Below are 26,655 nucleotides of genomic sequence, written 5' to 3'. Positions count from 1 at the left end.
ATCCAGATTCAAGACGTGAAATATAGAAGAAAACAAGATGAATCCACAAAGGTCTGTCTTCACACATAAATAATGATTTCATTCATAAAATCCACTTTTGCCATCCGAATAGGAAAAAATTAGGGCAAATTATGCCGTGACCTTTCATTTGCCATGTATTCTGACACTAGAATCAACATCTCTACGCTGTTTGCATTATGAAATACACCACCTTGTGAAACTACGTGTGTAAAGAAAAGAGTGATTTTGGACGGGGGGCCTTTCCTCCTTCATGATCCACTGCCTTGTTTTGTTGTCAGAAACAAAATATTTTTTGTTGATTTTGAATTACAAGCTCTGTAATTAGTTTCTCTGGTAGTCAAGTAAGACCGAGCCGCACATAAATAGCTCAGCTCCTCCGGTTCCCAGCGAGCCGCAGACGCCCAAAGTCCACTAGTCGAGCAGATGGTCGCAGAGCATCAAGTTCGAGTCCAGATATTATCGGTGTGATTGAATGTAGTCTTAATCCGGTAAAATTTGTTACATTATTCTCACATTACATGGAATGCGTCCACTGGGGGGGGGTCCATACAGTATCGTATTGTGATATTTTGCGTGCCGATATTGTATCGATACATTGACGGCAAGTATCAATATATACAAATTATTATTGGAGTGAGATGACTCCAGACTGAAAACGTATTAGATAAAACAGATGTATATATATATATATATGTGTAATATATGCAAGTCCTCTCGTCACTCTGCTCGGGGAGTGAATCTATTTTAAGAAAACCTCATAAGTACGAGCTTCACGATAATCAACTGACCCGATGAGAGGATTATGATTATTATGATTACAGTTAATGAGGTAGGATTAAGTGAGGGCTGGGTTGGCTTTCATACAGCAGGGTGGAGATGACCCACGGCCATCGATGTCAAAGGTTCAGGTGACGTCAGCCCTGATGTCGTGGACCAAGGTTGTGTGGGGTGACACACTCCAAGGGCGGCGTCAACCCAAGGGCGTGGAGACCTACGTTGTTCTGGAAACCCCCCTCTTTCTCATTTATTAGAATATTATTTTTAGTTGAAAAGAGTACCCTAAAGTCTCAGGGGAAGGGATCGGTGGTGGAATGTGAGATAACAGCTGAGACACAGGGATCGCTTTATTCGCATGTGCCGGTGCACCGATTATCGCGCGACAGCGAGGGCGGAGAAAGCAGACAAAACAAACAACAATGTAGGCCTGTGCAATCAAAGTCTTCAAGCTCTTCCCAGGGAATTACATAACAGACTCCACTGAGGCCTAGGTGCTTTTTGGAATGGCTCAGAGTTAGTAACAAATCAGATCGGCTTCTTAAAAAAGTTAACTACACCCTTTTAAGTCCGATAATATCTGGAATGAAAGATCCGTGAATGTAATTCTCCCCACCTGTCCGCACACGAGTAGTGGACTGTGGGTCCTACCGGCTGCTTCAAGCTGATCTTCTGTGCTTCTTCTTCTTCTTCTTCTTCTTCAACTCTTTACCGTCGCTGCTCCTCCTCCTCCTCCTCCTCCTCGTTTCCCTCTTGTCCTCCCAGGGGGGTTAGGAGAGGAGAGGAGTGTGTGTGAGAGCCAGGAGTAGAGAGATCGCAGCGGTCAGAGGGAGACTGAGGGGTCGAAGGTTGCAGCTTGAGCTCACAGCTGTGGAGGGAGTGGAAACAAAGTTTAAAAAAGATTTGTATATATATATATATATTTTTTTTTTTAATACTCTATTGCCGATTTATAACACAGTAGTGGTTTCACCTATGGAACACTTTTAGGAACTGACTACCCAGGGCCCCAAGCTGGGGGAGGGGGGGGGGGGGGGCCCTCAGAGGGTATTGACTGAAAGTATTTTTTCAAAAAGGTGGGTTTTCCTATTGAGGCTTGAGCAAAATGGTCTATTATGACAGATTTTAATTGTTAATTAAATTAATATCAGTGATAACGTTATTTCCACTAGGAGAGTGGGGCCCATCGTGTGCACAAGGCCCAGCATTTCTTGTTTACACCCCTGGCTATATTTGTCTGGTGGGACCCTCCTGGGAAAATCATTCCCCGCACAGGTGACACATTTTAGGTCACCAGCAGAAAAACAACAGTTTGTTTGAAATTAATAGAAGATGATCTCAATGGTGACTTCTCGAGAGGAAAAGCAAATAAGTCCAGTGCAAAAAAACAACAGCAGTGACTGCTTATCGCCACTAGATGTCGCCAAAACAAGCCTAAACAGGTTACTGTGGATCCCCAACACAGTTGAGAAAGGGAATGCGTTGAAAAGTTTAATGTATGGAAAAGTGGAGCCATACATTAAACGACTTGGTTTGTTTTGTAACAATAGTGCACCTGTGCATGTGTGTGACTGTTTGTACCTTGTTTATGTGGAAAAACCAGGACAATTCGAAGATTCCATGCTCACAAAATCAGGACACATTACCAAATGAGGACATTTTTGACCTGCTGATTTGGTTTGACGTGTATGTGTGTGTGTGTGTGTGTGTGTGTGTGTGTGTGTGTGTGTGTGTGTGTGTGTGTGTGTGTGCGTGCATGCGTGCGTGTGTGCGTGTGTGCGTGTGTACTCACTGTGTGGTTCAGCAATGGAAACCATGCACTTTAAAGTGACAGTATGAAAACGAGTGTGGTGCGTGTGTGTGTGTGTGTGTGTGTGTGTGTGTGTGTGTGCGTGCGTGCGTGCGTGCGTGCGTGCGTGCGTGCGTGCGTGAGCTCACTCCGGCAACTCTTTCCATCTCTTTGCAGCAGCCCGGTCACACAGCTGCAGAGCGCACCAGAGCCTTTACTCGTGCAGATCTGCTCACAGCCACCATTTTGGACTTCACACCAGTCCGATTCTTAGGAAGCAATGCGTAGAGTCAACACACTCATACATAAAGCCAAGCAGAGAGATAGAAAGATAGAATTTACCTATCTCAAACTGTCACGGGGAAGCAACAGTTGTGATTGGAGGATCAAGAAAAGAGGGCAGGGTTTGAGATCTCAGTCAATTTAATGAATGTAACCCTTCCAGGTACGAGTTTTCTTAATTTTTTACGTATTCTCAGAATTCTATCTTGGAATTCTAGATCTCCATAGCTTTTGTTTACATCGTCATCAGAATGATGTTCAGTTCTTAAAACTCTATTCCACATGTTGTATACCTGACAGGGGTTTCATGATTTCATTTACACTGGGTAAAAAATGCAATATCAATCAATAGAATACGTCAAACAGATCATTAATTAAAAACATCAATAATTTTTTTGAGAATAAAAACACATCACAGACACTGAGGAAAGGAGTGAGTATTTGGATTTTCAACAAAATATATCATTGTCAGATTGGTTCTGATACCTTGGTATAATTGCCGTAAACAAATTAAAACATTGCCAAAATAATTGGTAGCCTAATTCAAGCCTAAAAAGTTTAATAATGACATTTCCCTTAAACCCCGTCACTTCCTGTTTTCCTGCTTGTTCCCGCCCCCCCCAGCACCTGAAATGTGTTTCGATGACGAGAGGAGAGGGTGAACAGCCTTGCTAACTGTGAAAGTGGTGTTCTTTTTTTCCTTTGCATCGTATTATTCAACCATAATGCCTTCAGCAGAACTCCTGTGGATCCGACCAGGACAAGAGAAACAAAAGATCTGTTGTAACTTCGTCTGTCAAACAAGGTGCATGGACTGGAAACAATAGAATAGAATAGAAATACTTGTATTATTCCGAGGGAAATTTGACACTGCAAATCGCTCAACATTAAACATTTAGACAGAACAGGTCACGAATAAGAATAACAAAACAAATCAAATTGCCTAAGATAAGAGTAGAATAAAATAGAATAAAATATAGCAAGGGAGGAACATTCACCTGCTCTTTAGAGGCCGATGGATGTTATTTATTTATGCAATTAAAAACAACGCGCTTCGCAACGTGCCTTCATCTGGGTTACATGATCAAATCTGATCCAAACACACGGACTCGTCAATTGTCTTTCATTCTCATCGGTCTCAATATGTTTCTGCAGTAATCATGCCAAGGTATCAAAACTCCTCCCAGTAGTGCCTTTAATAATATGGTCTAATAATTGGACACGGCACTGAACAGTCTGAGCACACTGGCCATTCAACTTTCATGAGCATCAAAACTAAGAAATCAACATAAGAATAGAGCATGCGGTAGATCTGCAACAATAGAGCTATATTGTGGGAGTGGAATGAGAGATGAATGAATGAATATGCATAAATAAACTAAAATACAGTATATGCACAGATACACACAGACAAACACGCACGCACACGCCTGCTCACCGATCTTTCTGATAGGTCCCACAGACAGGATGTGCTGTTTGTGGTCGCTGTCCTCGGAGTACATTCTTATGTTGTGCGGACAGTTCTGCAGGTACAAGACACAGATTAGAGGGTGAGGTCAGCGTTGTGGACTCCTGGCCGTATGACTTAACCCTTTCACTGCCACACGACAGAAGGTTAACCCTTTACTATCACACTACCGACAGTCGCCGGTAACCGGCTTTTAACCGGCTGTTGTGTGGCAGTGAAAGGGTTAACCTTCTGTGTGTTGTCGCAGTGAAAGGGTTAACCATTTTGTAGTGCGGCAGTGAAAGGGTTAACGATGGACGATGAGTCAGGGTTGGGCATCGTTTGGATTTGAACGATTCCGATTCCGATTCTCCATTTCGATTCCTGTTCTAAACGATTCTCGATTCCGATTCTTTGAGGTGCAGGTCAAAACAGGTCACAGCTTATTTCGCAGGAGATTTCTTTTTTTTGAAAAATCCTTTATTTTCTTCATACTATTCACATTGTCAGTTGACTTGATACAGTTTAATTTGGTTGCTGTACTGTAACTAGGGTATTAATTAAGAAATTAATAAAAAAAAATAAAAAAAAAATTAAAAGAATAAAAAAGAAATGCAAACATCTTCTTAGGAAGTTAGGAACTGGTTCCTATTGATAAACACTGAAACCTACTCCACAGGGCACCCAAAGTAAAGACGTTTATTTATATACATGTATGTTTATATAGTATGTTTAAGTGCATTTTACAGTGCATAATTCTTCTGGCTAACTAAGGAGAAGCTGGGTCTCCAGTATGAAGCACAGCATGGATAGGGCTGAGAAATCACTCTACCCTTCAACACCATCATTGATGAATTGGAAATAGGGCTCACTTTATTCTCATCTCCCAAATGAACATCACTCTACACAGCTAAGTCTTGAGTATCGAGATGGGTTTGTATGATGAGGAACTTGAGCTGTGTTGTTCTCACCACTTTGCAGGCGCTGGTCTCCGAGTCACACAGGGACACGTCGCAGTGGAGGTGGACCTCGTCAAAGTCCCCGATGAACTTGAAGACGGTGACGTGGAAGCGGCAGGTGAGAGATACACCGTTTTCTGCCATGCCGATGGTGCTGTCCTTTATGTTTGGACACCTGGACAGAGGGACGGGAGAGACGACTGGGAGGTCTCATATTGTGTTTGACAAATTGATTGTGAATGGTAAGAAATTACCTGCGTATAACTGCGTATAACTGCGTATAACTGCGTAATACAGCAATCGCAGTATATAACTGCAATAAAAATGATTGGATACTTTTAGATATATTTACATTTACATTTAGTCATTTAGCGACTTACAAGTTCTGTACAACAAGTCAGCAGGAAGGGTACAACTCTAGCAGCTAAGGGTGAGTAACATTGTTTGTCAAACAGGTCGAACTACAGTCTTGACTTGAGTGCATAGTAGTATAGACTATTAGCATAATAGGTAGTAATATAGGCAAAGTATATTTTTTATTGCAGATGTTAACAAAGGAGGCATAATTTGCAGTTGTAAAAAGCTACAAATAAATTACAATATATCGCAATATTATGACTCTAGTATTGTGATAATATCCACCGGCCAGCAGGATCCACAACAGTGGGCACGGACTGCTGGCAGCAGCTGGAGAACTAACGGCGGCACAACTCCAGAACTGCTAGGACTGTCTGATCACTAAGTGTGTCTGACTCTTACCACCATACCTGCATGGACTACAACATATAACATATGTGTTATTGTTACAAAGGATCAGATTAAACCGAATATATATATTTATTTATTGATATATATTGCATAGTATTTGTATATCGTTTGATATCCCCTGTATATTCCTTGTACATATACACGGGATATCCCTTTAGCACAGACCATAATATTTCATTCTCCTATTGGACAGCGGTCCACCGGCGCCAGGGACCGGCCTCCGGAGTCAGGTTCAAAGTCACCGTCAAGACGTGTCTGGACATGCCCGGCCTTGCCCAGGGATACGCGACAGAAAGGAGATTGGTACTAGTTTGTTCACCGTGCGTATAAATACGGCGCAGGTGAATATAGAAGCCCCCTTGCCTTCTTACCCTTAGTGAGTTACCGATAAGTTGAAGCCTCACCCACGATACAACGTGCGGTGAAGTATGGCCTGTTTGGACCCAGAATAGAGCATTGAGACCGCATGCGAATTAGTAACTGAATTGTCAGAGTTTGGCGCTATACCGTCGAGTGCGACATATTTCTATTAAGTCATTAATAGTCTATTCGTGTATAGTGTATCGTGCGGTTAAAGTTCTACAGTGACCAGCATCTCCAACGCTTCCTCGTATTAGCTAGAGTTCTTATCCAGGCTGGGCTGACCACATGGCGCTTTCACCCGAGGAGACCTAGACGAGAACCGTATGGACATGTACACTGGATTAATCTACCCGACGACTACATAGCCCTTTGCGGCTGGAATATATTTGCTTTGGTCCTGTGATTTATGGAGCGGATAATCGCCGACGCCTGCACGTGTTGGATTTACCCCGCGAGGAGTCAAGTCGAGTCGGCGCCTCAGAGAGCCTGAGGCCGACTAGCTTTCTTCACTGTGGAGCTACAGTCTACAGTCTACGGAGAACAGCTGTATTCGTCTGTGGATCAAGAGGCTACTGCACCGGCTTCTGTACCTGAAGTCTCCTTAGTCATCGTTGACCAGACGTCCTACTACCGACAGATCTTCTACCCCTGCTGGCTTACAACCAGGGGGAACCCCTTCCAGTATCTCCCGCTATATTACTAGTGTACCATAGATATAATTCCCTAAGATTCAGGTTGTATAATTACCTCCTGCGTAACCAGAGAATGGACATTCATTATTGATTTGCCTACGCATATTCCTTTGCCTTACAAGTGCATTCAAAGAATAATGTAAAGTATCCTATGTACCTTTTGCTCCATTAAATACTTGATTATACCTTTGTTTGGAACCGATTTCATTGTGGGAAGTGTTCATCATATTCATATATCGTGTACTGTATGGCCAGTAATTAAAGTACATAAAGCGGTAGTGGTTTAATGATACCATACTTATCAATACAGTCAGGGAATTGTACCCCTCAGTTACAATTGGTCCTTCGAGCCGGAGGGTAACTAGTGTAATATTAATATAGCGGTATTAATATTGACATGGCCTATGATGAACACTCCACAAAACGGTTCTCCTAAAGTAGATCGCCCGCAGCGTAGACGGCAGACACCTCAGTACTTAGAGGATTACGTTGCCAGTATACTACCTAGCCTTCTACAGACGGTAAACGCGGAAAAAGTAGATAGTAAAATTATGTCTGACCCTATCGCCCAGGTTACCCCGCCAATAGAGGCCCTAGTGGGTTCTAACGTAACTGACCAAGCTCACGGTAGGGACCAGGAGGGACCTGACACGACTTTACCCCCCGCCAAGACCGAAGAAGTAGTCCCCGGAGAGCTCCAGGATAAAGACAGCTCTCCAGGGATGGAACTTTACCCGCTACAAGAAGAGGAGAGCACCCCGGAGATGGATCTCCAGGACTCGCCACAGGAGAACAGATCTCCAACGAGTACTGCCAGGAGCGGATCACCTCAACCAGCGTCTTCCCCCAGCGGGGCGGACAAGATGCTGGCACAGGCATTCCTCGCCAGCCTAGCAGCCTCTACAGAGCGCGATCGACTCCAAGCACAGATGCTTAGCGAGCGCGAACATTCTTCCATGGAAAGAGAACGCCTTCAAGCGCAGCAACGGAGCGACGAAGATCGTATACGTCTAGAGATTAGACGCCTTCAGACGGAAGAGAATATGGTAAGAGACCGGGCCGAAGCAGAGCGCGCCGCCGCCGAAGCCCAGCGCGCCGCTGCCGGTGCCCAAAGAGAAGCAGAGCGCGACATCGCTCTCACCAAGCGCGAAGCCGAGCGCGACCGATTACAAGCGCAGATAATGGAGCAGCTGATCGCCAGGGCGACACCCCCTCCCTCCGCACGGGGTTCCAGGGCCTCGTCAAGACACGGGTCAAGGGCACCCTCCCCTACCCGATCAAGCGACCCTGAGCCCGACCACCAGAGAGAGCCTATACCCCCCCCCGAACTCCTTCCCCGACCGGTCCACGCGAGGACCAGCTACAAGGAAGAAACGGTCTACACCGCGGAGAGGCTAAATAGACGACTACAGGATCTAGAGGACCTGCCAGAGCAAGAAGAAGAGGGAGAGGAGGAGAGTCAAGCCCGACAGCAGCACAGAACTCCACAGGACCAGGAGGTCCAGTACAGCCCAGGCTCTACCCCCGCGGCTCTGCGCTACAGACCCCCGACTCAATTCACGGGTGAGCTTGACGCACGACCAGCCCCGAGGAATAGCACCTGGATACGCGGGCCATGGTACCCAGCAGGTACCAGCCCACCAAGAGGCGTAAGAGGAGACTCGCCTAGGAGGCCTCTCTTCCAACGCTCACCGATGTGCCAGCCATCCATGGCATCATACATTGGCACACCGACGTTTCCGGACTTCACCCACGAGAACAGAGCACAGTACACCGAGCTACGAATGTGCTTAGAGACAATGATGTCCGATGTAGCTGACGAACCGTACAAGTATGCTATCCTACTGAAGCACCTCAAGGTGCCCCGAGCGCACAATATAGCGCTGGCCTCTGCCACCTCTACTACCCCATACACAGCGGCTCTAGCAGCACTCGACCAAAGATATGGACGCATATGGGATTACGTAATACAAGAGATAAGGCATATTGACCGCCTACCCCCAGCCACAGACAATCGCTCACTAGATGACCTGTCTATCAAGGTACAATCCCTGGTAGGGATGCTGGGGGCGCAAAGAGAAAAGGGTATGCACGAACTGTACGCGAACTCTAATGTCGAGAGGATTTTAGAGAAGCTTCCGCCCGCCCGACAAGAGCGCTTCAGGCGGCAAAGAGACCACCGTGATCCTAACGGTCCCGAGCCATCCCTCCTAGACCTAGCCGACTTCCTGGCGAGAGAAGTCAACAGCCTACGGTTGGATACGTTCATGCGGAGCACCCCAAGCTCCAGAGAGGGACCGAGGAGAGCAAACGATGGCCGAAGATTGGTGACCGTCATGCACCAATCATAATCAGTACCGAGCAGCAAGAACCACAGTACCCCCTCGATGAAAGAGAAGTGGAAGATGGTGTGCCCGTACTGCGAAAAGGAACACTGGTTGTCACAATGTGACACGTTCAAGAAGATGACCGCCGACGAGGTGGGTCAATGGATAAAGTCCAACCGACGCTGTTACCGATGTGCGCGCAGTCACATGGCAGCCGACTGCCGCTTAAAGAAGAGGTGTAGTCGGTGTGACGGAGCCCACCTAGATGTCCTACACGACAGTAACAGAAGAAAGCCTGCACCCTCAAGCAGCACAAAGGCAAGTGTTATGTACATTGACCCCGCCAGCAGCGGGGGCGCCCGAGTGCTCTTAAAGGTGGTCCGCGTAACACTGAGTTACCAAGACAAGGTCATGGACACTTACGCCGTCCTTGACGACGGGTCAGAGAAGACCCTTCTCCTCGCGTCCGCTGCAGCCCAGCTGGGGCTGCGGGGGAGCGAAAACCAGATGACGATTCGGACAATAAGAAGAGATCTAAAGACGATAAAGGGCGAGAATGTCTCCTTCACTATCGCAGCAAGCGGGCAGCCAGAGAGACGGTATAGGATTACTAATGCTTTCACCAGCCAAGAAATAGGCCTGTCGCAGTACACCTACCCCATCGCCAAACTGATGGATAAATATGTGCACCTGCGTCAACTACCTATCCCGCTCATAGACGGTGCCACCCCGACCCTGCTGATAGGCTCCGACCACGCAGACCTCATAGTCCCGATAGACCGGGTCCACACAGGGCCCAGAGGCTGTCCTGCAGCAGTCGAGACCCGCCTAGGATGGACATTACAAGGCCCCCTCGCTAAGTCTCTTAACCGAACAGCAGCCACTAGCTGCCTCCACTCCAGAGTGACAGAAGAAGACACCACCCTCCTACAGCATGTCGAGAGGCTATGGACACTAGAGACAATGCCCTTTAAGAACGAAAAGAAAGACATTCGTTCCAAGGAAGACATTTACGCCATAGCACTCCTCGAGCAAGGGACAAAGAGAGTCAAAGTCAACGGAGTGATGAGATACGCAACTCCACTCCTGAGGCGAGAGGGTATGCCCACCTTCCACGCCCCAAAAGAAGCGACGGAGCGGTATCTATTGAACACAGAGCGGCGCCTAGCCAGAGACCCCGCTCAAGAGACTGTGTACCGCGCTGAGATTAACAAGCTAATCACAGCGGGACACATAAAGAAAATTGACATTAAAGAGGCCGATCAGACGACCGAATCATGGTACGTGCCGCACCACAAAGTCCACCACAACGGCAAGGATCGTATTGTGTTCAACTGCAGCTACCAGATCGGATCACAAAATCTGAATAAAGAGCTCTTGCCCGGCCCAACACTCGGCCCCTCTCTACTAGGCGTGTTACTACGTTTCCGCCAGGACAAGGTGGCCATCAGCGGCGACATCAAAGGGATGTTCCTGCAGGTGAGACTAGTGGAGGAGGACAAGCCCCTGCTGCGGTTCCTATGGAGAGAGAGGATCGGGGATGAGCAACCAGCCATCTATCAATGGGAAGTCCTCCCTTTCGGAACCACATGCAGCCCATGCTGTGCTACGTTTGCACTGCAAAAACATGTCGCAGAGGACCCAGCAGCTGATGAAGAGGTCCGAAAAAGTGTAGAAAATAGTTTCTACGTGGACAACTGTCTGCAAAGCGTCTCGACGCCAGAAGAAGCCGAGGCCCTTCTACTCAAGCTCCGCGCCTCCCTGATCAAAGGCGGCTTTGATCTCAGGCAGTGGGCCAGCAGCGACCCGCAAGTATTACGCAGCCTCTCCCCCGAGGACAAGGCAGCAAGCAGCGAGACCTGGATGGCGACCATCCCAGGAGAAGCCCAAGAAATGACATTAGGACTAGTCTGGCGCTTCAAAACAGACTCGCTCCATTATAAACACACACCCCTGACCAAGGAGCAGGGAAGGTCGACTGCACTACCGACCACCAGACGGAGTGTATACAGAACACTCGCCAGACAATATGACCCGTTGGGATGTATTCTACCTTACACCACCAGGGCAAAGATGATTGTAAGAGCGTTATGGGACAAGGACCAGGGCTGGGACGACCCCATACCCGAACACCTTGCATCCACATGGAGAGAGTGGGAGACGGAACTCAGCTCACTCCCAGGTGTTAACATACGCCGCAGCTACTTCCCACCCACAGTGAGGCCGGAGACGTGCCAGATGGACCTGCACGTCTTCAGCGACGCCTCCGAAGTAGCCTACGGTTTGGTGGCCTACTTGCGTGCCCGAGAGGAGGGAGGAGAAATACATACTGCCTTCATCCTGGCCCGCTCAAGAATAGCCCCACGAAAGCAACAATCTATCCCGCGTCTGGAGCTCTGCGCAGCCCTAGCAGGAGCGCGACTCGCCACGTTAATCCAACGTGAACTCACCATTCCGGTGCAAGGAACAATCTTGTGGTCAGACTCCACGACAGTACTCACATGGATCCGGTCTGATTCGTGCAGATACAGGGTCTTCGTGGGAGTCAGAGTCACAGAGATTCAAGATTTAACAGAAGTAGCAAGCTGGAGGTATGTGGGCACAAAACACAACCCAGCTGACGTCATCACCCGGGGAATGTCCCTGGATGACCTCACCCGTCACAACCTATACAGTGACGGGCCAGAGTTCCTCAAGCTCCCGGAAGAAGAGTGGCCTACACCCACCCCACGGGAAGCGAGTAAAGAGGAGGCAGAAAACAAGAAATCTATGTTCTGTGGATTGAACACACTCGTCTCCACAGACCCCGACATAGACGATTGCCTCACCCTAGAGAGTGCGCAGCTAAAGACATTCCTGTGGCACCACCCAGAGGTTCAGCTCACTACTGACATTACTGCAGCTGACTACGAAGAAGCGGAACTTCTTCTACTACAACGAGCCCAGAGAGACTCGTTCCCCGATGAGCTAGACTGTCTACAGGGAGCAAAGCCCGTCCCATCAGACAGCAGACTGCTCCACCTAGCCCCCGAGAGCGACGCCCATGGTCTCATCAGAGTGGGTGGTCGTCTGCGGAGAGCTCCAGACTTACCGGATGACGTCAAGTACCCGATAGTCTTAAACAGCCGACACAAGGTCACAGAGCTGATCATAAAGAAATACGACGAGGATGTGCATCACGCCGGGGCAGAGAGAGTCTTCGCGGAGATCAGACGTTGTTATTGGATACTGCAAGGGAGAGAAGCAGTGCGGCGCTTCCAGCGAACCTGTCTAGACTGTCGTAAGTGGCGAGCGCAGCCCAGTATACCCCGGATGGCTGACCTACCTCCCTGTCGCCTCCGACTCGGCGACAAGCCTTTTCACTCCACCGGTATGGACTGTTTCGGCCCGCTGTATATAAAGAAAGGAAGAGGAACCGAGAAGCGGTGGGGTATTGTATTCAAATGCATGACCACCCGACCCGCCCGGCCTTGCCCAGGGATACGCGACAGAAAGGAGATTGGTACTAGTTTGTTCACCGTGCGTATAAATACGGCGCAGGTGAATATAGAAGCCCCCTTGCCTTCTTACCATTAGTGAGTTACCGATAAGTTGAAGCCTCACCCACGATACAACGTGCGGTGAAGTATGGCCTGTTTGGCCCCAGAATAGAGCATTGAGACCGTGTGTGCGAATTAGTAACTGAATTGTCAGAGTTTGGCGCTATACCGTCGAGTGCGACATATTTCTATTAAGTCATTAATAGTCTATTCGTGTATAGTGTATCGTGCGGTTAAAGTTCTACAGTGACCAGCATCTCCAACGCTTCCTCGTATTAGCTAGAGTTCTTATCCAGGCTGGGCTGACCACATGGCGCTTTCACCCGAGGAGACCTAGACGAGAACCGTATGGACATGTACACTGGATTAATCTACCCGACGACTACATAGCCCTTTGCGGCTGGAATATATTTGCTTTGGTCCTGTGATTTATGGAGCGGATAATCGCCGACGCCTGCACGTGTTGGATTTACCCCGCGAGGAGTCAAGTCGAGTCGGCGCCTCAGAGAGCCTGAGGCCGACTAGCTTTCTTCACTGTGGAGCTACAGTCTACAGTCTACGGAGAACAGCTGTATTCGTCTGTGGATCAAGAGGCTACTGCACCGGCTTCTGTACCTGAAGTCTCCTTAGTCATCGTTGACCAGACGTCCTACTACCGACAGATCTTCTACCCCTGCTGGCTTACAACCAGGGGGAACCCCTTCCAGTATCTCCCGCTATATTACTAGTGTACCATAGATATAATTCCCTAAGATTCAGGTTGTATAATTACCTCCTGCGTAACCAGAGAATGGACATTCATTATTGATTTGCCTACGCATATTCCTTTGCCTTACAAGTGCATTCAAAGAATAATGTAAAGTATCCTATGTACCTTTTGCTCCATTAAATACTTGATTATACCTTTGTTTGGAACCGATTTCATTGTGGGAAGTGTTCATCATATTCATATATCGTGTACTGTATGGCCAGTAATTAAAGTACATAAAGCGGTAGTGGTTTAATGATACCATACTTATCAATACAGTCAGGGAATTGTACCCCTCAGTTACAGTTATGTTATAACATGCCAGTTAGGGTACCTTGTGTATACTGCACCTGTGTATACTATTTATTTTACTTACTCATAGTATTCAGATTCTAATTGCTTACTGCCCATATTTATTGTAACATATAATATAACTGATAGGGCATACAGACCCTCATCTGCACTTTTTACTTTCTCATATATTCAGAGTTAATTATATTGTTTACACAGTTTATTTGTATCTTTACTATAATTATATCGCCTATATTTATGTATTTTCTACTATTACCCTGCCCATACCTGCACCTGCACCTCCCCCCTCCCCCATGCTGCTATGGCACCCGAATTTCCCCAAGGGGATCAATAAAGGAATATCTTATCTTATATATGGTATCGCAGGACCTCTGCTGATACACCCACACATTCATGCAGACGCTCACCCTCGCTCTATGATGATGTAGCGTAACCGGTCACTGCTGATACACCCACACATTTATGCAGACCCTCACCCTCTCTCTATGATGATGTAGCCGGTCACTGCTGATACACCCACACATTCATGCAGACTCTCACCCTCTCTGTGATGATGTAGCGTAACTGGTCACTGCTGATACACCCACACATTCATGCAGACTCTCACCCTCTCTCTGTGATGATGTAGCGTAACCGGTCACTGCTGATACACCCACACATTCATGCAGACCCTCACCCCCTCTCTGTGATGATGTAGCGTAACTGGTCACTGCTGATACACCCACACATTCATGCAGACTCTCACCCTCTCTCTGTGATGATGTAGCGTAACCGGTCACTGCTGATACACCCACACATTCATGCAGACCCTCACCCTCTCTCTATGATGATGTAGCGTAACCGGCCTCTGCTGATACACCCACACATTCATGCAGACCCTCACCCTCTCTCTATGATGATGTAGCGTAACCGGTCACTGCTGATACACCCACACATTCACGCAGACTCTCACCCTCTCTCTATGATGATGTAGCGTAACCGGTCACTGCTGATACACCCACACATTCACGCAGACTCTCACCCTCTCTCTGTGATGATTTAGCGTAACCGGTCACTGCTGATACACCCACACATTCACGCAGACTCTCACCCTCTCTCTGTGATGATTTAGCGTAACCGGTCACTGCTGATACACCCACACATTCACGCAGACCCTCACCCTCTCTCTATGATGATGTAGCGTAACCGGTCACTGCTGTAGCGGGACGGCGTGGCCCAGCACATGTTGACGATGAGGATGAGCTGGTTCTCGTCGGCCCCCTCCACGAAGACCCCCACGAAGAGGATGTCCCTGGTGCTGAGCACCACCTCCCCCTCCCGGTAGGGCTGTCGGTAGGACGAGTTCTTGTACAACGCCATCTTGGTGACGAAGTTGCCCTCTTGGGTGGGAAGGGTGAGGTTGATCACACTGGTGGTTGAAGGGGGAAAGAGGACGGGGGAGAAAAAAAGAGGATGGGATCGGGAATCCCCCCCCCCGACAGAAGCGACAGTTGTGATTGGAGGATTGAGAAAAGAGGGTGGGGTTTGAGATAGGTCCAGACCAGTGTGTCACGTGAGGCATATAGCGGCAGAAAGGTACAGACGGGTTTCTTGTTTGTGAACGCAATGTGTTCGAGCCAATCAGTAATACCCGCCATCTCAAACCACACCCTCTTTTCTTGATCCTCCAATCACAACTGTCACAAGTTTGTCCGACAGTTATGATTGGAGGATCAAGAGAAGAGGGCGAGGTTTGACATAGGTCAATTGTTACACATTAGGTCACGGACCCCCGTTTGAGGAGATGTTGTCTCAGGGACCCCTATTTGTTGCCAGTAGAGACAGTCAAACACCCCCCCCCCCCCCCCGAAAAACCCACTTTGTGAACCCCTGGTCTACAGCCCCGTGTTTCATCTGACCTGAGCATGGGTTTGAGGACGGTCTCCAGGGAGATCTTGAGGTCCAGTTCGTAGGCGCAGGAGAACTCCACGTTGATGGTCTTGTCCCTAGTGATGACGTTCCCCGTGTTGTTCACGCTCTCTATCCACACCGTGTTCTTGTACAAGATGTGTGTGCCGTTGGACTGTCGGAGGGGCGATGAGACGTTTAGAAGATCAGACAAGTAACACACCATTGGTCAGAAATGTATTCATTATTGATCTTCCACTGGCGTTCCCTGCGCAATCTAGGTCAATTAAAGTACAAAAAATTATATCATACTTAAAGCTACAATGTGTAATATTTTTTATCACAGTTTTTTTGGCGGACACAGACTCACAGTCTACTGTGTGTGACCTCCATTGACCAGTGTAGCAACAGTGCAGAGATATTCCATTCTAAAGTTTCACAGTAAAGCCCTTCCCATAGTCGAGCGGACCGCACACGGAGCAGACTCCCGCGAGCTCAAAGCTGACCCAAAGGGTACTCAAAGCAGACCCAAATCAGAGTCCAAGTACGAAGCTCCTATTTTCTGACGCGCGGACGTCCGCGGCGCCCACTTGGTGTCACACAAAACGCTGCTGGCGCGAGACATGTAGGAAATTGGTCCGCGGAGATCCGCTCGACTATGAAAGCTCAAAGAGTCCAGTGGACCTCCGCAGAGTCCAGTCCGTGTACAGTCCGCTCGACTATGGGAGCACTTTAAGGCTCACCCTTCTAACCAATCAGAGAATTTCATTCAAATTAGCACTTTTAGCAGTTGAATCTGGACAGTCCTCATTCAACGCAGTCCGGCAATGAGGGCCGTGTATAATAATCCACTATATTTCATGCTTATTCCAACGAAAATTCCCTTTGAGCCTCTCTGACTACAACACTGCTCTGTAGTGACTGGACTACAACACTGCTCTGTAGTGACTGGACTACAACACTGCTCTGTAGTGACTGGACTACAACACTGCTCTGTAGTGACTGGACTACAACACTGCTCTGTAGTGACTGGACTACAACACTGCTCTGTAGTGACTGGACTACAACACTGCTCTGACCTGTACTTGATTGATTGATTGAAAACTTTATGAACAGATTGCAGAATGGGTACAGTACAGTACAGCTCAATACACACAATTGTTAAGGGGATGCAGACCAGAGAAAGACTTTTGTCTTGTTTACATGAGGGTCCCCCATTTTCAACTCATCATAACATATATGACATACAGATAGACAGTACTGCTATACATCTATACATTTATGACATACCAGATTTGCAAATACAGTACTGTTTGTGATACAAAAAGAGTCTAAAAAAGAGAGTATATACATTTGACGTAGAAACTGTACATTGGAGGAGGTTGGGTATGTGGGGTGGGGGGGGGGTTGGGTAGGCGGGGTGGGGGAAACTGTACAACTGTACAAGCTAAACTGTACATTGGAATATCGACGAAACCATACTTGGTTCCTAGAAGAGGGTCTCGTGTATTCTTGGGTTAGGTCATTTACTGTACATTTACAGGGGCCAGTTTCGAATTGCAGTCTCCCGTAGGTGTTCTTTGAGAGTGGTTTTGAAAGTGGGTAGTGATTCACATTCCTTTACAGCTTTGGGTAGGGCATTCCACATTGATGTGGCATAATTGTGAAACGTGTTTAGTCCCTTGTTTGAGCCGAATCTGGGTTTAACATGATTTGTTGAGCTCCCTCTGGTGTTGTGGTCATGGTATTCACTGACCTTTGGGAAGTATTTTGATGTACATGGGTATCTTAGTCGTGTAGTGTATCTTGTAGACCAGGCCCATTGCAAGTTGCTGTACTCGGTCGTCTACTCTAAGCCATCCTAGGTAGTCAAAGTGGGCACTCTGCCGTCCCCCGTTCCGAGGTAGACGGTGGACGGGTCTGTTGAGGAGCCGAGGCGCGCGCCGGGGCCGGGGAAGACCGGGCGAGCCCGACTTAACGAGAACCATAAAGGTGGGTTCTAGGAGTAAGGTCAAGTAGTAGTCTGACCAGTTTGTTTTGTGATGTTTGTAATCTTGTTTTTAGCGCCTTTGAGGTACTGAGGTGCAAGCATAGTCGTAGTACCCTTGAATGAGTGGTCCTGCCAGAGTCTTCAGGGTATTCTTGTTTACCAGAGAGGAGATCCGGTACAAGAATCTAGTTTTTTTATTACATTGGATGCCATTTTGTCACAGGAAAGATTTGCCTCTAGGATGGAACCTAGGTATGTAATTTCATCTTTCCTTGTGACAATATTGTCACCCACTGTAACTGAGAAGCCGTCGGTCTTGCTGAGTTTGTTATTTGATCCGAAGAGAATGGACTCTGTTTTACCCAGGTGTAATGATAGTTTGTTATCAGCGAGCCAGGTGCAGATTCTGCCGAGTTCTGAGCTGAGGGTTTTTTCAACCTGTAACTTGTTCTTGTCAGAGACCAGCAGGGCTGAGTCGTCCGCGAACAAGAACAAGTTGTAGTCACAAGCTGACGACATGTCATTTGCATAAATTAGGAACAGTAGCGGTCCTAGTATGCTTCCTTGTGGAACACCACAGCTCACTGTGAGATGGGGGGGGGGGGGGGGGTAGGGTACCGTTTACCTCCACCATCTGTTCTCTCCCCTCAAGGTAGGATTGCATCCAGCTCACTGATAGACTACAAAACCAATTGCTTTTAGCTTCTCAATCAGAATGGAGTGATTGACAGTGTCGAAGGCCTTTTGTAGGTCCAGCATGACCATGCCGCAGTATTTGCCCGCGTCCACCTCTTGTTTGATGTGGTCGTTCAAATAGAGAAGGCATGTGTCAGTGGAGTGGGATGTTCTGAAGCCAGATTGGAATTTGTTGATTCGATTTTTTTCCATTAGGTACTTTTCGACCTGATGGTAGACTATTTTTTCCATGACTTTCGAGATGGAGGTAAGAATAGAAACAGGGCACTAGTTGCCTGGGTCTAATTTGCTGCCCTTTTTGTGCAAAGGGGTCACTCTCGCAATTTTGAAGTCCTTGGGGACTTGTTTTATGGAGAGGTTTATTATGTGTGTGATGACTGGGGTGATGGCGGCTGCTGAGTCTTTGAGGAATTTGGAGGGGATGTTGTCATGGCCAGTGGCCTTGTTAGGTTGGAGGGCGCTCAGTTTTTTGAGTACCTCATCTGTTGTTACCATTTCCAGTTTGAAGTCGTCTTTGCGGATCCCTAGGTTTTTGTAGTATGCTACTATGTGTTCTACCCCATAATGCCCTGAGTGGGAGGGTAGTTTGTTTACCAGTGTTGTGGCTATGTTTGTAAAGAATATGTTTAGGTATTTGGCCACATCCAGTTTGTCTGTGATGAGCGTGTTGTCCGTCTTTATGTTTATGTTTGAGAATCTGGTTTTAAGTTTTTTACTGCAATAGTTGATTATTGAGTAATTTCCAAAGTTCACATGGTTTGTTTTTGTTTTCCTCCGTTTTGTTATTGATGAAATTCTTTTTTGCAGTTTTGATCATTGAGTTTACGTCATTTCTTAGTCTGTTTCTTTCCAGTTTGAGTTCAGTCACGTGGGCTTGAAGTTCACTGCTCGTGCTTTTGGTAAGCTTTGACTGACTTTTACGAAACTCTGAGCATTTTTTGTCTCTGGTTTTACAGCCGGCCTTTTGTTTTAGCTTTTTGCGGGTACAGAATATCATATAATGATCACTTAACCCGCATGCTATAACCCCTTTATTGGAGATCTTGGACTTGTCAGAGGTCAGGATGAGGTCAATGATAGTCTGAGTTGATTCACATACACGTGTGGGTTGGGTGATCAGCTGGCTGAGGCCGTGCAGATCACAAAACCTATTGAAGGATTTGAAGACGGGTGCATCTTTTTGTTGCATATCCGTGTTCCAATCCCCAATAAGAATATTTTCTGCATCCTCAGCTCCAGCTAAGCACACATCCAGAGTATCATAAAAGCCATTTTGATCTGCACTGCACTGACCTGTACGATGGAGCCACAGTGACCCTTGGTGTTGTTGATGTGGAAGGAGATGAAGTCGGCTCCCTCGATGCCGGGGCAGTGCTGGTCGTTGACCCGGACGTCCTCCCTCTCGAAGCCCATCTGGAACAGCTTACACTTGGAGATGGACACTTCCATCCGGGCAGGCTTACAGGTTACCTCCGCCTGGATGATGTCATCGTCGCCTGGGAAAGATATGACACGGTAAAATCAAGACAACAGTTGAACTGACCTGCACAAGTTCTATGAATAATAATGACTCCATCTTCCGTATCTATCTCCATATCTTCCACAGGGTGGAAGGAAACCCAACCTGAGCATGTGACATAAGAGCAAAATGACCATCATGTGAATGTGGCCAATTGTCCTGTGAGCTTGAACTTAAAAAGCGTCATGTTGAAGTTAGAGGTGAAAACCCATGAAACCTTTGGCTGAATTTTTCCTTTTCTTTTTGTACTTGATACCAAGACTGGAAATGAGTACTTTGCTTGATATGGATAATTGTTTGACTGTAACTGTATGTCAAAAAATGGTGTGGGAATACATTATTTAGAGACACAGTGACATTCTTAACTTTTAATGTAATCGAATCCCAACCTCCCTATTGTATTTTGTGACTCTATCACTATTTCCCTTTTCATCTACACTCACCATCCCCACCCAGGTGCACCACTCACCCCCACCCAGGTGCATCACTCACCCCCACCCAGATGCACCACTCACCCCACCCAGGTGCACCACTCACCCCCACCCAGGTGCACCACTCACCCCACCCAGGTGCACCACTCACCGCCACCCAGGTGCACCACTCACCCCACCCAGGTGCACCACTCACCCCAGCCCAGGTGCAGCACTCACCCCCACCCAGGTGCACTACTCACCCCCACCCAGGTGCACCACTCACCCCACCCAGGTGCACCACTCACCCCCACCCAGGTGCACTACTCACCCCCAACCAGGTGCAGCACTCACCCCCACCCAGGTGCACCACTCACCCCAGCCCAGGTGTACCACTCACCCCCACCCAGGTGCACCACTCACCCCCACCCAGGTGCACCACTCACCCCCAGCCCAGGTGCACCACTCACCCCCAGCCCAGGTGCACCACTCACCCCAGCCCAGGTGCACTACTCACCCCCACCCAGGTGCACTACTCACCCCCACCCAGATGCACCACTCACCCCCACCCAGATGCACCACTCTCCCCCACCCAGGTGCAGCACTCACCCACACCCAGGTGCAGCACTCACCCCCACCCAGGTGCAGCACTCACCCACACCCAGGTGCAGCACTCACCCCCACCCAGGTGCAGCACTCACCCCACCCAGGTGCACTACTCACCCCCACCCAGGTGCACTACTCACCCCCACCCAGGTGCACCACTCACCCCACCCAGGTGCACCACTCACCCCCAGCCCAGATGCAGCACTCACCCCCACCCAGGTGCAGCACTCACCCACACCCAGGTGCAGCACTCACCCCCACCCAGGTGCACCACTCACCCCCACCCAGGTGCACTACTCACCCCCAACCAGGTGCACCACTCACCCCACCCAGGTGCACCACTCACCCCCACCCAGGTGCACTACTCACCCCCACCCAGGTGCACCACTCACCCCCAGCCCAGATGCACCACTCACCCCCACCCAGGTGCACCACTCACCCCAGCCCAGGTGCACCACTCACCCCCACCCAGGTGCACTACTCTCCCCCACCCAGGTGCACCACTCACCCCCACCCAGGTGCACCACTCACCCCCACCCAGGTGCACTACTCACCCCCACCCAGGTGCACCACTCACCCCCACCCAGGTGCACTACTCACCCCCACCCAGGTGCACCACTCACCCCCACCCAGGTGCACTACTCACCCCCACCCAGGTGCACCACTCTCCCCCACCCAGGTGCATCACTCACCCCCAGTGTTGCTGGGTAGTTCAGGACAGCCACACAGGTCTCCTCCGTTCTCCTCGTCACAGGTGTTGTTCGAGCAGATCTCTCCTGCACAGGGGTCGTAGATCCATTCTGCTAAAGACAGGTCCACGCACAATGTTAGCTGTCACACACACAAGACATATAGCCCATAGGCAGGCCAAAATCTCATTTGTGGAGAGCAATTGGTGCAATTCTTTCTATGACATTGATGCATTTCCGAAGCTAGCTGCAATCATTCTGCCCAATAAAAACCTACTTTCTCCTCTCAACCCTAGATGGCACCCTACCATACCATGGGTGTCCACTTGGTGTGGTTAACAATGGCATTATGAACAGTCTAATTAAATTCTAACTTTAAAACGTTAACTCTGAATCTAAACATGCTATGCCATGTTTGCACCGTGTGGCTGTGATTCAGGCTGACGCCCGCCCAGCGGTGCCCTTACAGCAGTTCTCTTGGGTGATCCACTTGGTGGTGAGTGTTCCCAGGGAGCGACAGGCCTCTGCGTAGGCTGCCAGCGAGCCACAGACCTGGGCCTTGCGGTGGTTGTAGCAGCCGTCCAGGTAGCACGACTGGTAGAAGGGCCGGGGGTCCAGCAGGCCATGGCAGGGCTGGAAGAAGCCCTTCATCTGGGTCAGCTTCTGGCAGCCGTCCTCCCCCTGGAGGCCCAGAACCGCAGTGTTTTCACAGGACTGTGCCAGCGCCACGTACTGGGTCTCATCACAACTAGAGGAGGAAGGAGATCCATATCTCTATCAACATACTGTATGCAGATTTATGATTTGTACTTCATATATAATAGGGACACCGTACAGCTGCGAGTGCCGTCCTTCGGATGAAACGTTAAACCGATGTCGTTTAAGAACCCAGGGCTGATATCAATCCCTGTCTCCTGAGCCTTTCAGCCATTGTGTTGTGTGATATGTGCCTAGTGCCAGTGTATGGCAGCCATTGAGCCTGCGTAGCCCAAGGTTGGGTACTACACAGTGGTGATGAAGGAGTCAATTTCCACCGTACATTGTAAAAAGCGATTTGAGTGTGTCTAGAAAAGCGCTATATAAATGCACTCATTTGAAACGTCTCAATTCGCCACAAAACCCTTAATGAGAGAAGACGTGATTCTGCAATACTACAACCTCACAGTGACCATGGAGAAAGGGTCATAGTAAAGACAATGAAACGAGTTGGTTCTAAGAGGTAAGTTCAGAATTTTGGACCCCTGTCTTTATTTCCCGCTCACTGATCATGTTGATCTATAGAGTCCTTTCTCAGTACAATGCACGCTGTACTTCACACTGATACCCGCCGCTCCGGCTAGTTAGCTACAAAACAAATGTAAAGTAATAGGGCCACTATTCAGGCTGTACAAAAAGGCCTGAAACCTACTCCATGGTGCACCGAAACCAAATCAGTTTGCTTTGGGCACACTTTCAAGTATGTTTAAGTGGTTGTTTTACAGTGGCCCCATTACATTAGTTGGGTGGCTAACTAAGGAAGAGCTGGGTATATCCAGTATGAAGGACAGCATTGATTGCGCTGAGAAAGGACTGCTCTTCGGTGAGTCTGGAATAGGGCTGGGGGGTAAAAACATATTCTGAATCTACCCTTTACCCTGTTCTCTGAAAGATCATACGTGAAGTGTATTGATTGGGACTGACCAGCAGGGCCCGCCTGTTGTACCCTGTAGACCTTATAGACTCCAGAGAAGAAGCCTTTTGTCAGAGTCAGTGCTACACCAGCTGGACTTGTCTGTATGTAACACTAACACTGATTTCCCAGTAAAATATGAAGAGAGAGTTCTTGTATCCTTCCTGATTATTGCTCTAATCTGCACCTATAAGATACCACATTTCCGGTGACGAGGATCAAACTGGAACTTTGAAGATGGTTGTTTGGAGCAAGAGTGGACAAGCTGTTTGAAGTGGAGTTTAAACAGGCCTTCTACTGGGGACCAAACACTAAGATGGGCATGGTGGGACAGTGATTCCTTTCGATGGCCAAAACGTGAGTAGAAGACTGAAATGTTGGGAGATCTTCGTCACTGCAAATTATATTGATGGTGCTGAAAAGAAAAGAGCTATTTTGTTAAGTGGTGTGTTGGTGCAGCTACATATAGCCTACTAAGGAGTTTGGTTAGTCCACAGAAACCAGGAGAAAAGACAGTACTCAACTGGTGGATGTTTTGAAAAGCACATGTAAATCCCAAGCCCAGTCAGATAATTTCTAGATTCAAGTTCAACACTAGAACAAGAAGACGAGGCGAATGGGCGTGGCTGAACTGAGCCGGATGTCCCAATATTGTAACCATGGGGACTCTCTTTTGGAAATGTTTATTTTAATTTTAATTTCTTTTTATTATCTTTTTCCCCCTCCTTCTTTTTCCGATTTTTCTCCCATCCCACCCTTCCTGGTTGTTGCGCACTTTCCCCCTACTGTTGGTCCGAGAGGCCGGAGACTGTCACATGCTTTCCTCCGACGCATGTGCAGCCAGCCGGCAGCCAGCCTGCCAGATCAGATTCTCACCGGGAGAGTGTAACGTGTGGAAGGTCGCACTACCTCTCTCCAGATCCTACCCTCGCTGAGCAGGCGCCCCGACCAAACTGTAGGGGTCGCTGTCCACAACGCCCAGGACCCACCCACGGCTCCCCTCCCCCTAACTCAGCCAAACGAGTTAGTATAGCGATCAGCCCGAGCCAAGGCAATGCTGACTCTCCGGGAGTCAAGACCGCAGCCTCTTGCATTGGTGACAAGCACAATCTCCGCTACGCCACCTGACCGCCCTCTTTTGGAAATGTTAAGGGACAGACTGGTATGTGTAATCAAGGATGACAGGATTCAGGGAAGACCAGTCTCAGAGCCAGAACTGACATTTAATAAAGCATGGACGATTGCACAAGCTATGGAAACGGCTAATAAATAATAAACTGCTAAAGATTTGGCTGGAATGACGGGGTGGACAACCAGGTTGGGTCTAGTGCACGAGAAGAGAACTGGTCTGCAGGCCCACAATCTCAAGAGCACCTGTGTTAGAGAGGTAATCATGCAGCATCTGGGAGTGCCATAACTGGGAAAACATAGCAAATTAATAGGGCATGTCTGGAATAGAGAATAAACATGCAACAGAGTGGCAAAAGTGTGTCTAAAAAGACACTGACCAAGTCTGGGAGAACTCACTTGGTGCAGGAGGGGGAGTGTAGTGAATGGGAGCAAGACATGTATTCAATATACTCTGTCTGTACATTGTGTGGGATAGAAATTATTTCCTAATGTTCCTCCGATTAAGATGTCCATGAGTATAAGTTACACTGAAATTAAGTTTGAAGTGGCCATGGGCTGTTTGTCTGAGGAAACTGAGGTTGTGATTTGAGGATCAGTATTGCCACACCGAATGCCTGATGGATCTGAGAAGCCAATTAGGTTTGTATCCCGAATGCTTGCCCCTGCAATAGGGTCAGAGGTTTACAGTATTCACTGACTATGAACCTCTAATTAGTCTTTTCAGTGAAGTAAAAGCTTCTGATGGTTTCCCTGAGAGTACAGATGTGGACTGGGACTATTTGTGCTTATGGATATGTGATTGTTTAAAGGGTAGGAAGGGAGCATGGAGATGCTGATGCTCTAAGGTCTAAGCTGTCCCAGGAAACGAGGTTCCTCCAGCTAATGAAGAAAGAGTCATCACCATCTGGATGCACCCCTAGTGACTGCTCAGCTAGTGCGTAAACGGACTGGCAAAGATGCATGCAGTCTTATCCAGAGTGAGCGAGTATGTTCTCAGGGGGTGGCCAACAGTTGTTGATAATCCATGTCTTAACACCCTACTTCAAGAGAAGAGATGAATTCGACATCCAGAACCGGAAACCTCCAGCTGCTGCTTCATTGCCTCCATGGGAGGGGCCTGCCTAGTTTTGGAAACGGTTGTATGTGCCTTGTGGACTATGCAGGTCAATCTTTGGGCCCCATGTTGGAGGCCCACATACCCCCTCACCACTTCCACATCAGCTGTCACTATTGGCTCTTTGCAGAAAATGTTTGTCAATTTGTATGACCAGAAATGGTAAAAAAACTTTTTTTAAAGAAACTCTAACCCTAACTAACCTTACTGTCATGCACTTGTCCTAGTATACTAACCTACACTGTAGCACTCAACACTTTGATGAACATTGTTACTCAGCTGATAGAGTCGGACCCTTCCTGCTGTCTTGTTGTAGAAAACTTGTAAGTCGCTTTGGATAAAAGCGTCAGCTAAATGACTAAATGTAAATGGCGGTCAAAACCTTGGGGTCATCCCTGTGTTCCCCGGGCTCTATGTTCCCTGGGTTCTATGTTCCCCGATTGATTGATTGATTGATTGATTGAAAATTGTATTAATGTCCGCCTTGTTTCGAACTGGTTAAGCTTGGCGACTCTTTCGAAGTTGGTTAAGGTTAGAGTTTGGAATCAGGGCTGGTGGTCTATCGCCCTGCTCTAAAGATAAACTCTAAGCATAACCGACTATCTATCGCTACCGGGGAACATAGGACCCGGGGAACATAGACATGCTCCCAAAACCTTCATGATAAAGAATGGTATCAACCACATCACAATGGAGGTCAAAACCTTCATGATAAAGAATGCTATCAACCACATCACAATGGCTACCTGGCGTGCAGCTTCTTGCTGAGTGTGGGGTCCTGAAGTTCTTCCAGTCTAGTTTTGAGAATAAACAAAGTAAGCAGAAATAAAGTGCCAAAAGCCAAATGTTTCCAAGAGGAGATCCTATTTTCACTTGATCTCTATAAACAGATATTTCCATGAATGCAGAATCTGTAGACAAGG

At 48.1% G+C, this 26,655-nt stretch overlaps 1 protein-coding gene across 1 annotated transcript in view; it reads right to left on the bottom strand.

The window, feature by feature from the left end:
- Positions 1-1,565: 1,565 nt before the first annotated feature.
- Positions 1,566-26,655, bottom strand: part of tecta (tectorin alpha) — a gene marked incomplete at its 3' end in the record, with an annotated part of 131,966 nt that continues 106,876 nt past the window's right edge. Inside the window, exons 26-34 of the mRNA XM_084320521.1 lie at positions 22,286-22,566; positions 21,822-21,932; positions 19,888-20,090; positions 15,920-16,083; positions 15,181-15,429; positions 5,285-5,447; positions 4,305-4,389; positions 2,734-2,853; positions 1,566-1,663 (exon numbers count right to left, since the gene is read on the bottom strand). Coding sequence (XP_084176647.1) covers positions 1,566-1,663; positions 2,734-2,853; positions 4,305-4,389; positions 5,285-5,447; positions 15,181-15,429; positions 15,920-16,083; positions 19,888-20,090; positions 21,822-21,932; positions 22,286-22,566 — 1,474 coding nt within the window. The remainder of the gene's footprint in view (positions 1,664-2,733; positions 2,854-4,304; positions 4,390-5,284; positions 5,448-15,180; positions 15,430-15,919; positions 16,084-19,887; positions 20,091-21,821; positions 21,933-22,285; positions 22,567-26,655) is intronic.

Source organism: Notolepis coatsorum, assembly GCF_963971535.1.
Source record: "Notolepis coatsorum genome assembly, chromosome: 8".
Lineage (NCBI taxonomy): Eukaryota > Metazoa > Chordata > Actinopteri > Aulopiformes > Paralepididae > Notolepis > Notolepis coatsorum.
The sequence above is the reverse complement of the archived record's forward strand: the minus strand, read 5'-3'. Positions and strand labels throughout refer to the sequence as shown.